Source organism: Coregonus clupeaformis, unplaced genomic scaffold, assembly GCF_020615455.1.
Source record: "Coregonus clupeaformis isolate EN_2021a unplaced genomic scaffold, ASM2061545v1 scaf0067, whole genome shotgun sequence".
NCBI classification, from domain to species: Eukaryota; Metazoa; Chordata; class Actinopteri; order Salmoniformes; family Salmonidae; genus Coregonus; species Coregonus clupeaformis.
This window is the reverse complement of record NW_025533522.1, coordinates 292857-308936: the sequence shown is the minus strand read 5'-3', so window position 1 is coordinate 308936 and position 16080 is coordinate 292857. Positions and strand designations below refer to the sequence as shown.

The 16080-nt window shown below is 40.3% G+C and overlaps 1 protein-coding gene across 1 annotated transcript in view; it reads right to left on the bottom strand.

The window, feature by feature from the left end:
* ptpn9a (protein tyrosine phosphatase non-receptor type 9a) overlaps window positions 1–16080 on the bottom strand; it is a 72554-nt gene that overhangs the window by 17468 nt on the left and 39006 nt on the right. Inside the window, exons 2-3 of the mRNA XM_041837660.2 lie at window positions 13209–13352; window positions 4680–4769 (exon numbers count right to left, since the gene is read on the bottom strand). Coding sequence (XP_041693594.1) covers window positions 4680–4769; window positions 13209–13352 — 234 coding nt within the window. The remainder of the gene's footprint in view (window positions 1–4679; window positions 4770–13208; window positions 13353–16080) is intronic.

Below are 16080 nucleotides of genomic sequence, written 5' to 3'. Positions count from 1 at the left end.
AATTAGTTTTGATTTAGAATGGACCATTAACATGCACCTGTCTCGGAACAGATGTATGAAAAAACTAAATGCACTTAAATAGCGAATGGAGGACACGTTTCCCGTGGTGCATTTTCATGCCAGCCAGGTAGGCTATACTCCTGTTGTAAAGCGAAGCAATGTACTTAATATTAGGAAAGTTGGTAGATAAATAAATAAATAAATAAATAAATATAGTAGGCCTAGCCTATAGAACGCTGATGGGATCATCTTCTTTTTAATAGAGGCCATCACTCTGTTTTCCCACGCAATTGCATAGCATATAGAAATGTTGCGCAACATGAGCTCATGGTCTCTCAAAGTGTTTGATTTGATTTGCATTGATGTCAGAGTGATTGAGGGAGAATAGAGTGCTGAATACAAGGCAGTTAGCAAGTTTGATAGGCTACTAATGACCATCAGCAGCATCAGAGCTTGGAGATGCCTAGTTACCGTGACTAAACGGTCACATGGAATTTTACTGCTGTCATGACTCGTGACCACCGGTGTGGTGGTCACCGTAACAGCCCTACTCATGACTCCATTCTATCCGCATCAAAATTACAAATCTGCTTCTCTGAATTGCCTTGTGAAAGCCTAAAACTGTAAGATAGTATTTTATAATTTAGCTAGTTGTGACTTTTTCCACATTTTGTTGTATTACAGCCTGAATTTAAAATGAATGAAATTTAGATTTTTTGACACTGGCCTACACACAATACTCCATAATGTCAAAGTGGAATAATGTTATTCGAAATGTTTGGATTTTTTAAAATGTAATTTTTTAAGTATTCAACCCCTTTGTTATGGTAAGCATACATAAGTTCAGGAGTAAAAACATGCTTAACAATTCGCATAATAAGTTGCATGGACTCTGTGCAATAATAGTGTTTAACATTATTATTTTTTTATGACTACCTCATCTCTGTACCCGACCAATACAGATAATTGTAAGGTCCCTCAGTCGAGCAGTGAATTTCAAACACAGATTCAACCACAAAGACCAGGCAGGTTTTCCAATGCGTCGCAAAGAATGGCACCTATTGGTAGATGGGTAAAAATTAAATAAAAAGCAGACAATGAATATCCATTTGAGCATAGTGAAGTTAGTAATTACACTTTGGATGGTGTATCAATACACCCAGTCACTACAAAGATACAGGTGTCCTTCCTAACTCAGTTGCCGGAGAGGATGGAAATCGCTCAGGGATTTCACCATGAGACCAATGGTGACTTTAAAACAGTGAAAAGAAGGAAGCCTGTACAGATTAACAATATTCCAAACATGCATCCTGTCTGCAATAAGGCACTAAAGTAAAACTGCAAAAAATGTGCCAAAGAAATTAACTTTATGTCCTGAATACAAAGTGTTTGGGTCAAATCCAACACAACACATCACTGAGTACCACTCTTCATATTTTCAAGCATGGTGGTGGCTGCATCATGTTATGGGTATGCTTGTCATCGGCAAGGACTAAGGAGTTTATGATAAAAGAAACGGAATAGAGCTAAGCACAGGGAAAATCCTACAGGAAAACCTGGTTCTTTCCAACAGACACTGGGAGATGAATTCACCTTTCAACAGGACAATAACCTAAAGCACAAGGCCAAATTTACACTGGAGTTGCTAGCAATGATCAACAACCAACTTGACAGAGCTTAAAGAATTTTTTAAAAATAAGAATGTTCAAATATTGTACAATTCAAGTGTGCAAAGCTCTTAGAGACTTATCCAGAAATATTCACAGCTGTAATCGCTGCCAAAGATGATTCTAACATGTATTATCTCAGGGAGTTGAATACTTATCTAATCAAGATACAGTACATGACCAAAAGTATGTGGACACCTACTCGTCAAACATCTCATTCCAAAATCCAAAATGGGCATTAATATGGAGTTGATCCCCCCTTTGCTGCCATAACAGCCTCCACTCTTCTGGGAAGGCTTTCCACTAGATGTTGCTGCTGAGACTTGCTTCCATTCAGCCACAAGAGCATTAGTGAGATTGGGCACTGATGTTGGGCGATTAGACCTGGCTCGCAGTCGGCATTCCAAACCATTTCTGTATGGACCTCACATTGTGCACGGGGGCATTGTCATGCTGAAAAAGGAAAGGGCCTTCCCCAAACTGTTGCCACAAAGTTGAAAGCACAGAATCGTCTATAATGTCATTGTATGCAGTAGCATTAAGATTTCCCTTCACTGGAACTAAGGGGCCTAGTCCGAACCATGAAAAACAGCCCTAGACCATTATTCCTCCTCCACCAAACTTTACATTTGGCACTATGCATTCGGGCAGGTAGCGTTTTCCTGGCATCCACCAAACCCTGACGTTGCTTCCAGAGGCAGTTTAGAACTCGGTAGTGAATGTTGCAACCGAGGACAGAAGATTTTTACGCGCTACAGCACTCGCCGGTCCCATTCTGTGAGCTTGTGGGGCCTACCACTTTGTGGCTGAGCCGTTGTTGCTCCTAGACGTTTCCTCTTCACAATAACCACACTCAGTTGACCGGGGAAGCTCTATCAGGGCAGAAATCTGACGAACTGACTTGTTGGAAAGGTGGCATCCTATGACGGTGCCACGTTGAAAGTCACTGAGCTATTCCGTAAGGCCATTCTACTTCCAATGTTTGTCTATGGAGATTGCATGGCTGTGTGTTCAATTTTATACACCTGTCAGCAATGGGTGTGGCTGAAATAGCCGAATCAACTAATTTGAAGGGGGGTCCACATACTTTTGTATATATAGTGTATATTAGTGTTTTATTTTTCATTCATGTTTGACAAACGTTCCAATTTTTCTTTTGTGTAGATCGTAAAAAAAAACATCAATTTTAATCCCACTTTGTAACAACAAAATGTGGAAAACGTAAAGGGGTGCGAATAATTTCTGAAGGCACTCCAGGTAGGGATAAAGTGACAAGACAACAGGAGAGATAAACAGTAGCAGCAGCGTATGCGATGAGTCAAAAGAGTTAGTGCAAAAAAGGTCAATGCAGATAGTAGCTATTGGTTAACTATTTAACTAACAATTTAGTAGTCTTGTGGCTTGGGGGTAGAAGCTTTTCAAGGTCCTGTTGGTTCCAGACATGTAATTGTACCAGTAATTGTGTAAAGGCGGGGATGCAGGGCTGTGTTCAAAACAACTACAAGTGTGCTTGCCCTGGTTCCTTAATGGCACAGCTAGGGGAGCTCAAAAAAGCACCTTATAGTTGAAGACTCTTTTTTGAGTCATAAAAGTGCATTGAAATTACTTAGGAACTGTGCACACTTTGGAGAGGTGTGTGGCCACATGGAAGCACCAGTTGGACCTCGCACTCAAACCCTTGTCATTTTGTTTGTCTTATGTTTCACCTACCCCAAATGTTCCAAGCATATTATTATCATACTACTGAATGTATCCAGAGTATTTTGAGATTTCATTAACAACAAATGCGGTGAAAATGTAAATGTAAAATGCACATTAGATCAACAGTGTAATGTTTGGATTCAGTCATGTCAGGTGAACTGTTGTGTCCTTACCTTTAGTCTAAGAATTTTCCCATAATCTCCAAACTGTTCCCTTTTAATTGCTACCATGGTTATGCATATGCTTTCCATATTTATTCTGTAAGAAACATTTTAATTTAGCCCTATCCGTATAAGCCATTGCTTGGTATGGAAATAGCACCGCCCTCGATCGCATGGCACTAGAGAGGGTGGTGCGGACAATCAGGTGGTGTGAAAGGAAGGCCTGGAAAATCATTAAAGACTCCAACCACCCAAGCCATAGACTGTTCTCTCTGCTTCCGCATGGCAAGTGATACTGGTGCATCAAGTCTGACACCAACAGGCTCCTGAACAGCTTCGATCCCCATGCCATAAGACTGCTAAATAGCTAACTAAATTTCTACACAGACTATCAGAGTTGACTTTTGTATTTTATTCTTATTTTTGCACCGTCCCTATGCACACTCACAGGGCCCAACACACTACGCCCACTGATACTCCAACACACATACAAACACTCACTCTATCATTTGCTCACACACACACATAATTATGCACATACTGTACATTTATACTGACTCTACACACACCCACTCACATACAATCATCATATACGCTGCTGCTACTCTGTTAATCATATATCCTGATGCCTAGTCACCTTACCCCTATACATACAGTATCTACCTCTAACAATCCAGTATCCCTGCACATTGTAAATATGGTACTGGAACTGACCCTGTATATAGTATGCTTACTTACTTAATCGTGTTCTTATTTATTTTTTAATTTATTTTTTGTCATTTAACAGACGCTCTTATCCAGAGCGACTTACAGTTTTAGTGAGTGCATACATTTTTCATACTGGCCCCCCGTGGGAATCGAACCCACAACCCTGGCGTTGCAAGCGCCATGCTCTACCAACTGAGCTACAGGAGGCTTGTGTGTTTCTGTTCTACCTTATTTTTTAGAATAACATTGTTCTTGATTACTGAATTGTTGGGGTTAGAGCTTGCAATAAAGGCATTTATAATAATAATAATAATAATAATAATAATAATAATAATAATAATAATATGCCATTTAGCAGACGCTTTTATCCAAAGCGACTTACAGTCGTGCATTTCACTGTACTTGTGTACGTGACATTAAAACGTGAAACTATTAGACTCACCAGCACAGTGAACTTTCCACTGAGCAGTTCCGAGCGCAGAGGTTCCTCCTGGGGCTGTAGCTTGACGATGCCCTCTTTCAGACGCGTCTCCTGGACATGTGAGAAAATAAGAGTTAAGGGAACATCAGGCCTGTGAGGCGTACAGTACAACATGCATCCACTACACAGGTGTTCGGGTCGCAGTGTGTGCATGCTTTTGTTCCAGTCCAGCACTAACACACTTGTTTCAAAATGATCCAAATCCACCTACATCTTCAATGTAGGCCGCTACTATCAGTCCAATCAGGTGTGTTAGAGCAAAAGCCGGAGCAAAAGTCTTCTTCTGTTCCAGCCCAGCACCAACACAACTGATTCAAATGATAAGCTAATCAGTCTTCGATTAAGACCTCGATTAGTTGAATCGGGTGTGTTAGTGCTGGGCCGGAGCAAAAATATTGCCTCCTCCAAAACAGGACCGCATTCCCCCATCCCAGACATAGTGTGTCTCAGAACTCTTCAGTGACTATCCTTTCCTTCATCTGTACTGATCTGATCAAAGGCTGGAAGGATGAAGGCAATATATGGATGAGGCCTACCAGCAACAGTGCTTTCACCCATCATGTGATTACAGGGAAGTTTAGATGAAAGGAAGAAAAAAAAAAAAACATTTCTGACGGATGAGCTTCAGGATGTATTGCTTCAGTGCTAGGATGTATCATATTACAGAGATACCGTGATATCCAAGCAGATAAGCTATAAATGCCTGTGGGAAGCTGTGAATTAAACCTTGTAGGCTACACTACATCAACAGTTCCATAGAACTACCTGCCCAAGTGACTAGAACGCCTTTACCTTGAGCGAAGCGGGAAGCAAGAGGCTTAAATGGACTACCGTGGCAAATAATTGGATACCCGTGGACAAAGGACTTTGATGTATTACATAACATGCTTACATTTATAAGAGGGGTCACCATAGAATTAATATGTGGGACAATATACTACAGTGGCCCTAAGGGGCAAAGTAGCATTCAATATTTAGTGAGAGTGCACACAAAGCACACTTTCAGTGAGTACAACATGGGTAGTTGCCATATGGCCAAAACAAGTGGAAAAAATATTTACTCTAAAATGTAAGTACAAAAATATATAGTTCTAAACAATTCCAAATGTTTCGTGGCCATCTGTGTTTAAAATGTTTTGTCCAGATTAATTAACCATTTCATGCATTAGAGCCTTGAATTTGTCCTCTGGTGTGACATAATTAATGCTAATATAAAAAGGTTTAATGATTCTCAAATAGACAAATGTTTTTTAAATATATTTTTTCTGTTTTCAAATCAGTAATCATATTGTGGAATTTCAATTGAAAAACCCATTATTTACTTGCATAATGACAGTAACCAAGTGTCTCCCCATTACATTTTGAGTAAAATTCACAGTAATTTGACAAAAACCTTTAGTTTACTTGTGTATTATGATGATGTTCCCTGCCTCAGACATCCTGCAGCGATTTTTTTTACTTTTACTGTTGAAAAGCGATTATCCCAAGTATAAATACAGTAAAGTTCACACACTCAAGGGTAAAAAAATAAGTTTTGAGCAAAATAGTGTTTTGTTGACAACTGCAAACTTCAAAGAGTAGGGCATTCAAGGAGTGGTTCCGATGGGAAATCAGTGATGTCATCAGCCTCCCCCTTTGCTTGAGGAACAATTGAGGCGCAATAGACAAAAGAGGAAACCCCCCATGCTATGTCATGACTTTACTTGTTAAGTAAATCAAATCACATTTTATTTGTCACATACACGTGTTTAGCAGATGTTATAGCGGCTGTAGCGAAATGCTTGTGCTTCTAGCTCCGACAGTACAGTAATATCTAACAATTTCACAACATATACCCAATACACACAAAACTAGGTAGTAATGGGATTTAAGAATATATACATATATGGACAAGCAATGACAGAGCAGCATGGACTAAGATACAGAAGAATATTATAGAATAGGATGCAGTATATACATATGAGATGAGTAGTGCAAGATATGGAAACATTATTAAAGTGACTAGTGTTCCATTTCTTAAAGTGGCCAGTGATTTCAATAGGCAGCAGCAATCAGGTGTTAAATGAGGTGAAAAGGAGACTGGAGTGCCACTTTATTTTTTAATTTAGTTAAAGAAAACACTTTTTTTCCCTTTTATTTATTGCCGGCACCCTGAACCAGTACCTGGGCTTGAGGAGACGATGAATATGACAAGATCTCCTCTGACGCCCATGATCCTTCAATTCAAAGTCCCATTAACCAGCTCTGCAAACGTTATGTCAAAATACATACGGTACTCACCAAAATATGGAGTTTCACAGAGCAACTATCATCATTACTGACATTACACACGGTATGTACTTCCAAAAAAGGTCTAAATAAAAAGTATATTGTTTTTGCCCAAATGCTGGCTCGTTGTTTAATCACAGAATTGTGTCACACAATTTGGACATTGATTTTAGGGACAAAATGTAATCAATCAGAATTATTTGGAAATATCATGAATGGACTTGGGAAATACGGTTTCTTGAAATAGACTTCTGTGTCATAAGTACAAGAGTAGGTGAAGGGAATTTTATTCCTGTTTTCATTAATTTACTTAAGTTCAAAGTTCCACAACCTTACCTGGGACAGTCACACCATTGGACAATTACCCAGTTTGGTTCAAAATTGTAAGAAAACTAATATTGCACTGCATGAATTTACTCATGATCCAAGTAAAAAAAAAAAAAAAAAGCTTTTAGTAATACAGGTAACTGCCAAAATAAAGGAAACTCCAACTTAAAGCGTCTTAATAGGGCGTTGGGCCACCACGAGCCAGAACCGCTTCAATGCACCTTGGCATTGATTCTACAAGTATCTGGAACTCTTATCGGAGGAATGTGACACCATTATTCCACAAGAAATATCATCATTTGGTGTTTTGTTGATGGTGGTGGAAAAAGCTGTTTAAGGCACCGCTCCAGAATCTCCTATAAAAGTGTTAAATATGGGTTGAGATCTTGTGACAGACAGCCATAGCATATGGTTTACATCGTTTTCATGCTCATCAAACCATTCAATGACCACTTGTGCCCTGTGGATGAGGGCATTGTCATCCTATGGGGTCATAGACATGGCCTGTCCAGCATTTTTATACATGACCCTAAGCATGATGGGATGTTAATTAAGCAATTAACTCAGGAACCACACCTGTGTGGAATCACCGGCTTTCAATATACTTTGTATCCCTAATTTACTCAAGTGTTTCCATTTTTTTGGCAGTTACTTGTAGGTCACAATTTGAACCAAATTAAGTTATATTTGCGTTTGCCTTCATGGACAAAAAAAAAATGGTGTCATGTCAGCTACTCAAACACAGCTCACGCTCAAACCACCACACACTTCTTCATTCAAGCAGAGGTAAAGCATTTCAAACACCTTTCACTCAAACTGAAAGGGTTTATAGGGTGTTTTTCATAAATGAGGCAAGATTATTCAGGCCTTGAAATCAACCACCACTCAAATAACAAAAACCTCTGATAAAGTGACTTAATGGAGGCAGCAAAATCTAGCCACGTCCTGCTGCTATTCAGGCAATTAGAGGGAGAACAAGACGTTTGGGAACTTTCCATTTGCTGTGGTGGATTGGAACTGCTAAGTCCCATTTTGTGTTCAACAGTTAAAGAGCACTTTGTCCACACAGTGACTAAACACAGCACCATCCAAATAGAGGATTACTTAAAGGTCAACCGCCCCTTAGAACCAATTTATTTGGTTTTAACTTGTGGCATCGATATGAGTCAGAAACAAATTAGTGTCAAAATGTACTACAAAGTGTAAATAGGATAATTTTGGTCATTAAGTCAGTCTCATCCAAAACTGAGTTTTGAGAGTTCGTCACGATTTACTGGAGAGTTGGGTATGGATTACTTTCATGCCCACTTTTGCCAAATGATGCCCAATTGCCCAGAGACAACACCTTGTGGTCCACCCAAGCTGTCATTTGGACATTTGTTGTCAAGTCTGCTTATGGGTGCAACGCGCAAATGGGAGTGAAAATGGGCTTCCATAAAGTTGGTGCTAACTTGCAATGCATTTCAATAATATTGCCAGATGGCCAGGATTGGAATGGATTACATGCAACATGGTCACTTCTGCTGCCTGTAAACTGTCAAACCACTGGTGTTGGTGAGTACATTAGCTAAGTAGATACAGTGCCTTCAGAAAGTACTCACATCCCTTGACTATTTCCACATTTAGATGTGTTACAAGGTAGGATTCAAATTGATTTAAATTGTCCTTTTTTTGTCAACAATCTACACAAAATACTCTGTAATGTCAAAGTGGAATTTGTTAAAAAAACGAATGAAAAAGAAAAGTCAATACATGTTAGAATCACCTTCGGTAGCGTTTACAGCAGTGAATCTTTCTGGGAAAGTCTGTAAGAGCTTTGCACACCTGGATTGTACAATATTTGCACATTATTCTTAAAACAATTCTTCAAGCTCTGTCAAGTTGGTTGTTGACCATTGCTAGACAACTATTTTCAAGTCTTGACATAGATTTTCAAGCCAATTTAAGTTTTAAAAAAAAACGTACTAGGCCACTCATGAACATTCAATGTCGTCTTGGTAAGCAACTCCAGTGTATATTTGGCCTTGTGTTTTAGGCTATTGTCCTGCTGAAAGGTGAATTTGTCTCCCAGGGTCTGTTGGAAAGCAGACTGAACCACGTTTTCCTCTAGGATTCTGCTTGTGCTTAGGTCCATTTAGTTTTTAATCCTAAAAAACTCCTTAGTCCTTGCCGATGACAAGCATACCCATGGATTAAATTGTTTTTTTTCCCTTCAATCTACAGACAATACCCCATAATGACAAAGCAAAAACAGGTTTTTAGAAAGTTTAGCAAAACAGAAATACTCCATTTACATAAGTATTCAGACCCTTTACTCAGTACTTTGTTGAAGCAGCTTTGGCAGCGATTACAGCCTCAAGGCTTCTTGGGTATGACGCTACATGCTTGGCACACCTGTATTTGGGGAGTTTCTCTCATTCAAGCTCTGTCAGGTTGGATTGGGAGTGTTGCTGCACAGCTATTTCCATGTCTCTCCAGAGATATTAGATCGGGTTCAAGTCTGGGCTCTGGCTGGGCCACTCAAGGACATTGGGACTTGTCGCGAAGCCACTGCTGTGTTGTCTTGGCTGTGTGCTTAGGGTCGTTGTCCTGTTGGAAGGTAAACCTTTGCCCCAGTCTGAGGTCCTGAGCGCTCTGGAGCAGTTTTTTTTAATCAAGGACCTCTGCACTTTGCGCCGTTCATCTTTTCCTCGATCCTGACTAGTCTCCCAGTCCCTGCCGCTGAAAAACATCCCCACAGCATGATGCTGCCACCACCATGCTTCACATAGGGATGGTGCCAGGTTTCCTCCAGACGTGACGCTTGGCATTCAGGCCAAAGAGTTCAATCTTGGTTTCATCAGACCAGAGAATATTTTTTCTCATGGGTCGGAGAACCCTTTAGGTGCCTTTTGTCAAACGCCAAGTGGACTGTCATGTGCCTTTTACTGAGGAGTGGCTTCCATCTGGCCACTCTACCATAAAGGCCTTATTGGTGGAGTGCTGCAGAGATTGTTGTCCTTCTGGAAGGTTCTCCCATCTCCACAGAGGAACTCTGAAGCTCTGTCAGAGAGACCATCGGGTTCTTGGTCACCTCCCTGACCAAGGCCCTTCTCCCCCAATTGCTTTTTTTGGCCGGGTGGCCAAAGAGTCTTGGTGGTTCCAATCTTCTTCCATTTCAGAATGACGGAGGCCACTGTGTTCTTGGGGACCTTCAATGCTGCAGAAATTTGTTGGTACCCACCCTTCTTCAGATCTGTGCCTCGACACAATCTTGTCTCTGATCTTTACAGACAATTCCTTCGACCTCATGGCTTGGTTTTTGCTCTGACATGTACTGTCAACTGTGAGACCTTATATAGACAGGTGTGTGCCTTTCCAAATCATGTCCAATCAATTGAATTTACCACAGGTGGAATCCAATCAAGTTGTAGAAACATCTCAAGGATGATCAATGGAAACAGGATGCACCTGAGCTCAATTTTTAGTCTCATAGCAAAGGGTCTGAATACCTATGTAAATAAGGTATCTGTGTTTTATTTTCAACAAATATGTAAAAATTGTGTGTAGATTGATGAGGAAAAATGTGTATTTAATCCATTTTAGAATAAGGCTGTGATGCGGAAAAAGTCAAGCGGTCTGAATACTTTCCGAATGCACTGAATATGCAAATTAGCCCATAACTCCACCTATACAACAACATAGGTCTAGGACTATACATCCTTTAAGCAGGGTTCATACAGACATTGGCAAGTCAAATTCAAGGACTTTCAGGGACTTTTCAAAACACTTAATTGTAATTGAAGGGCCTCAGTGTTATACAATTGTATAATTTAAATAATTGTACATATAGGGCGTAATATACAGTAGAACCCCCCTCCCCCAAAAAAGCATGCAACGTGTTAAAAAAAAGTAGGCCATTACCACTTTAAGAATAATGCATTTTTTTTAGGCCTTGCCAATGCATTGATATTCAATTTATGATTACATTCTAAAGTACTGTATGTGAGAATAATGTCGACATTGCCTGGCAAAATACATGGGATGCATGGCTATTTTTCTGTAGCCTATGTCGCTGACGCAGGCACACATAATAAAGCCATGAATAGTGGTAGCATTCATCTCATTTGCATCAGGGGGTGTCTTGTTATACTTCTGAAATATTCTCTTGCATCCCAGTCATCAGCAACAAAGCATTGGGGTAGGTGCATGTCTGACAGCAATGTGTGCAGGATTACAATAATCATTTACTATGGTCAATTTCAGAAAATGTGATATAACATAAAAATACTATTGACAAGTAGGCTATGGTGTAATAGAATGTTTTGCCTTGTGTGGTAGGTTGACACTTATGTAGGTGTCATAACCAGCCATAAAATAACACCATATGTCACAACAGGCATAATGTGTGTCATGACAGTGTTATGACCATATTATGACAGGTTATGTCAGCTGTTATGACATATTATGACATGGTTACGACCAAGTCATAAAGTGTTATGACACTAGGTGTCAAGTAAAGCACATCAATATGATATTTACACCATCAAATGTTTGGTCTTTGTAACATGAACACATCCATTTTTAGTTGAGAAATGTATCTACACACAAGCTGGGCGATGTTTTGTGCAATGTCCACATGTAGCCTACACCTGTTGTACGGATATTAGTAGTTCTGGAATTTGTCTCCCGGGAAAGATCTAACAGCGGACATAAGGAGAGACGGGACAAAACTAGCCAGTTATTGAATATTGTGTTGTAGGACAGCTGAGCTGCCTGAAGACCCGCGGTCATTCAACTCGCAGTTCATACAGTTTCCACAGTAACATGTAAATTATTTACATGACGTGATGAAACGTTGAAACTAAGTTGCAAGCTACTTTCGTAGCAAGGTGTTGTAGAACGAGTGTCTTATGAAACACATTCGAAACACTGGCTATCTTGCTATAACTGATTTACCAGAAATATCAGCCAGCTGCAACTATCCCCAAGCTATGCTTTCTAGCTGCTGTCAGCTTGCTTAAAACACAAGGTCAGAGCAGGCTTTAGCCTACACATAGAACTTAATTAGCTGACCATCTTGAGATGGCGAGTCAGTCAGGATGAGAGAAGTCCTCAACTTCCAAACTTCGATCTCTCCATAGCAAAGCTAGCTTAGCTTACTTTACCTGGCTGTGCTCACTACTGCCCGTGTTTGTTTTGATTGAATGGCAAAGACACACCCAAGAAACACCCACATCAAACCATACCCCCAAGACAACTCGTTTCCCTTTAGTCATGGCCGCTAGCATGTCTTAATAAGCATTGATGAAAAACAAGGCCAAATCAGGAAGTGCAGTCACCCTTTAAAAATAGATGAACTCATCTATTTTTCCCCAGAGGGAAAGTTAATTCATTTTTCAAAAGTCTGCCAAGCCTTAGGAGTGGAATGGGTAGTGCTTGTAATGTCACGTTCCCCCATGAGCTTATTGACAATACAGGTAAATCTTTCTGCAGAAAGCATGTGTTGTGTGTGTAGGGGGCCAGTGTGTGTGTGTGTGTGTGTGTGTGTGTGCGTGCGTCTGGACTGGATTTTCTGGTGAATCTACTTTGGCCATTTTGTTTTCAGCAAATGTGTCCATGGCTTGTTAAAAATAGTGTAGACTGAAAAAGAAAAATGTGCAATTTGGTTGTGTTATCACTCCACAAACATGCTTGCATGCCGACATGTACACATACACACGACCGGAAACATACACCTGCATGTGGCCAGAAGAGGCTCTTCCAGGGAGGAAGAGGATGGTCCCCCTCAAAATGTAGGAAAAATAAAACATTTTAAATAAAATTAACCCTCCTAAAAAGTTTAGTTCAAAATAATCATCCTCCCAACTTCACAAGTTACCAGCCACCACTGGCACCACACACACACACACCCACCCTGTAGCTGTGGAAGAGCTCGATGGCTCTGAGCACGTCGAACTTGCGCGCCATGAGGAACTTGACAGCCACTTCCCAGGACAGAGGGGACACTCCATGCTGTGTGGTCCACTTGTTGATTTCCTCCAGAAACTGCTTGGTAGCCTAAAGGAACACACACAGAGAGATGTGGTCACACACTATGTACTCACTCCATGGAGAAATTAAAGAGACTAGAATAAGTGAAACTCGGGTTTAACATGATACATCCTAAGGTGTTGGTGTATTTATGACCTTTCTATGACATGAAATACTATCTCATCACAGGAGGCTACTGAGGGTAAGAAGGCTCATAATAATGTCTGGAATGGAGTAAATGGAATGGTATCAAACACATGGAAACATTTTACATTTACATTTTAGTCATTTAGCAGACGCTCTTATCCAGAGCGACTTACAGTTAGTGAGTGCATGCATTTTCATACTGGCCCCCCGTGGGAAACGAACCCACAACCCTACCATTGCAAGCGCCATGCTCTACCAACTGAGCTACAGGGAAACCATTCAATTTATTCCGTTCCAGCCATTACTATGAGCCTGTCCTCCTAATTAAGGTGCCACCAACCTCCTGTGTATCTCATGGTAGAGGTGGGACTATGTAGGTTTATTTAGGAAAGGGTGTCGAGGCGGAGAGGAGACTTAACTCGGCTGTGCAAAAATTTTACGATACCAACAAAAAATGAGGTTCAAATTGTAGGTACAGAAGCACTTTGTGCTTCCACATTTCTGTACTTCCAACACAGTGGTTGGAGACCAGCTTTTGTAAACTGGGACTAGCTGTTGGGTGAAAAGTGCTGGTCTATTAATCTAAATCAGAACAACTTGGATTCCATAAGGTCTGACTCTATCAAACCTGCCATAACAAATACATTGGGCTTGTGTGCAGAAAACATTGACTTGCAGTCAGTCCTCCCATGTTGAATAGCTACAGTTAAAATGAGGCTTGAGATCCAAGATTGCAACATCAGCATCAATTTCAAGAAAATATGTGCCCTCTTGCACTTGAAGGAATGGCAGTTTTAAACAAAAATGGATCAGGGCTCTACGCTAACCTTTTTTTACAAGGAGCATGTGTGCGCCTAATTTGAAAAATGTAAGCACACAGAGAAATTTGGGAGCACAATGAAAAATATTTGAGGTAATAAAGCTAGAATCCTTCATTTGTCTAGGCGCAAAATTTCAGGTCGCACAGCAAAACATTTAGGCGTATATGCGAGTAAAATGGTTGCACTGTAAAGCCCTGTGGATGTAGATTTCACACACACCCATGTGCGCACACCAAACACAAAGACAGACAGACACACGCCTTGTTAAGCAAAATGTACTTTAGATAGGCCTAAGTGATTACAGTAGCATCATACTACATGAACGCTGCCTGGGACTATGTTTTTTTTTCATGTTGATTGATCAATTACATAACTATGAACACAATTCCATTTCAGCACTCTGAAAAGCGTTCTTTATGAAGGTTGAGTAGAGATTTGAATCAACAATGTTTTTCAAAGAGTAAAAAGTGATGTGCATAGATAATGTTTTATAGAAGAATGCTATGACAAATAACATTACCTAGGTGCTAGATTTCAATATTGAACTGATGTTCAGGGAGTTATTTCCGAATTTCAACACAATGTTCATCCTTATATCTAATAGCTGGGAGGTGACCGGGGGCGACCGTCAAGGTGGACCATTCATTTCCTGTCCCTCATATCATGCCATCTTTCACTCTAGACACCAGGCCCATTATATCCATTCAATAAAATATTCAACAAACACATTTGGACAAAAATGGTTTCATAACACTATATTTTTTTTTGGATGATGTATTGTTTGTATATCGTTGTATTTTACATGTGGGACTATCAGTGTTTGTTACTTGTCATGTATTGTGTTTTTTGTGGACCCCAGGAAGAGTAGCTGCTATTTCTGCAAAAGCTAAATGGGGATCCATTAAACAAAATCAGTAGTGAAACCTACAGTAGTGTGAAAAGGCACTAGAGACCCCCCACTATATTATGTTTCAACTAGTAAAGAGACCAATCTAAGCGTGCACGCCCTCTAGGTTTACGTCCTCCCTCAAGGCTTCCGGACATTTTCTCTTTGGCGAGCCCAGCCAGGCAGCACCAGCAAGCTGTCACAGAAGACCGAGGGGGGGTAATGAAAGCTCATGCTCAGAGCAAGTGTTCCACTTCTCCAGCAAGTGAGAGGGGGAAGTCGAGTCAGCCTCTTCAGGAATACAAAAAGCTACTGATGAGCAGAGCTAAAAAGCACAGGATGCCACTGTCCTCTTGCAAAGCCCGGGCTTTCAAAGACAAACTGGTGAGTGTCAGGGGCTCCTGCACTATTAAAACAGCTAAAAGCTGAGGAGGAAGCCAACTTGTAATTACATAATTGTTGAAAAAAAGAACTCTCACCGTGAGGCTGTATTGTTGTTGTTTTCACCATGTGGTTCTTTCATTCTCATTCGGAGCTCTGTTTTTCTGTGTATCATCCGATTATTTTAACTGGTAAATCCAAGAATGTCATCATATTGGCCCGGTTCTTTCAGACATCTCATGTAAAAAGCATTTAATCTAGTTGCAGGTGGTGTTTAAGTAAAGGAGGTGGGCCTCAATATCTAATATCAGATTATCAGTACATTTTAAAGTGCTCTAATTAGCATAATATTTTTGGGGTCATCCTACATAAATATTGATTGTATAAAAACTGATACGATATATCGGGTAAAAGACAACACAAATGGGCCAATATCGGCTGATAATACCGGTCAACTGATATATCAGTCTGGCTCTACTCAAAATACAACCAGGAAGCCTGGACTCCCAGAGAAGATGAA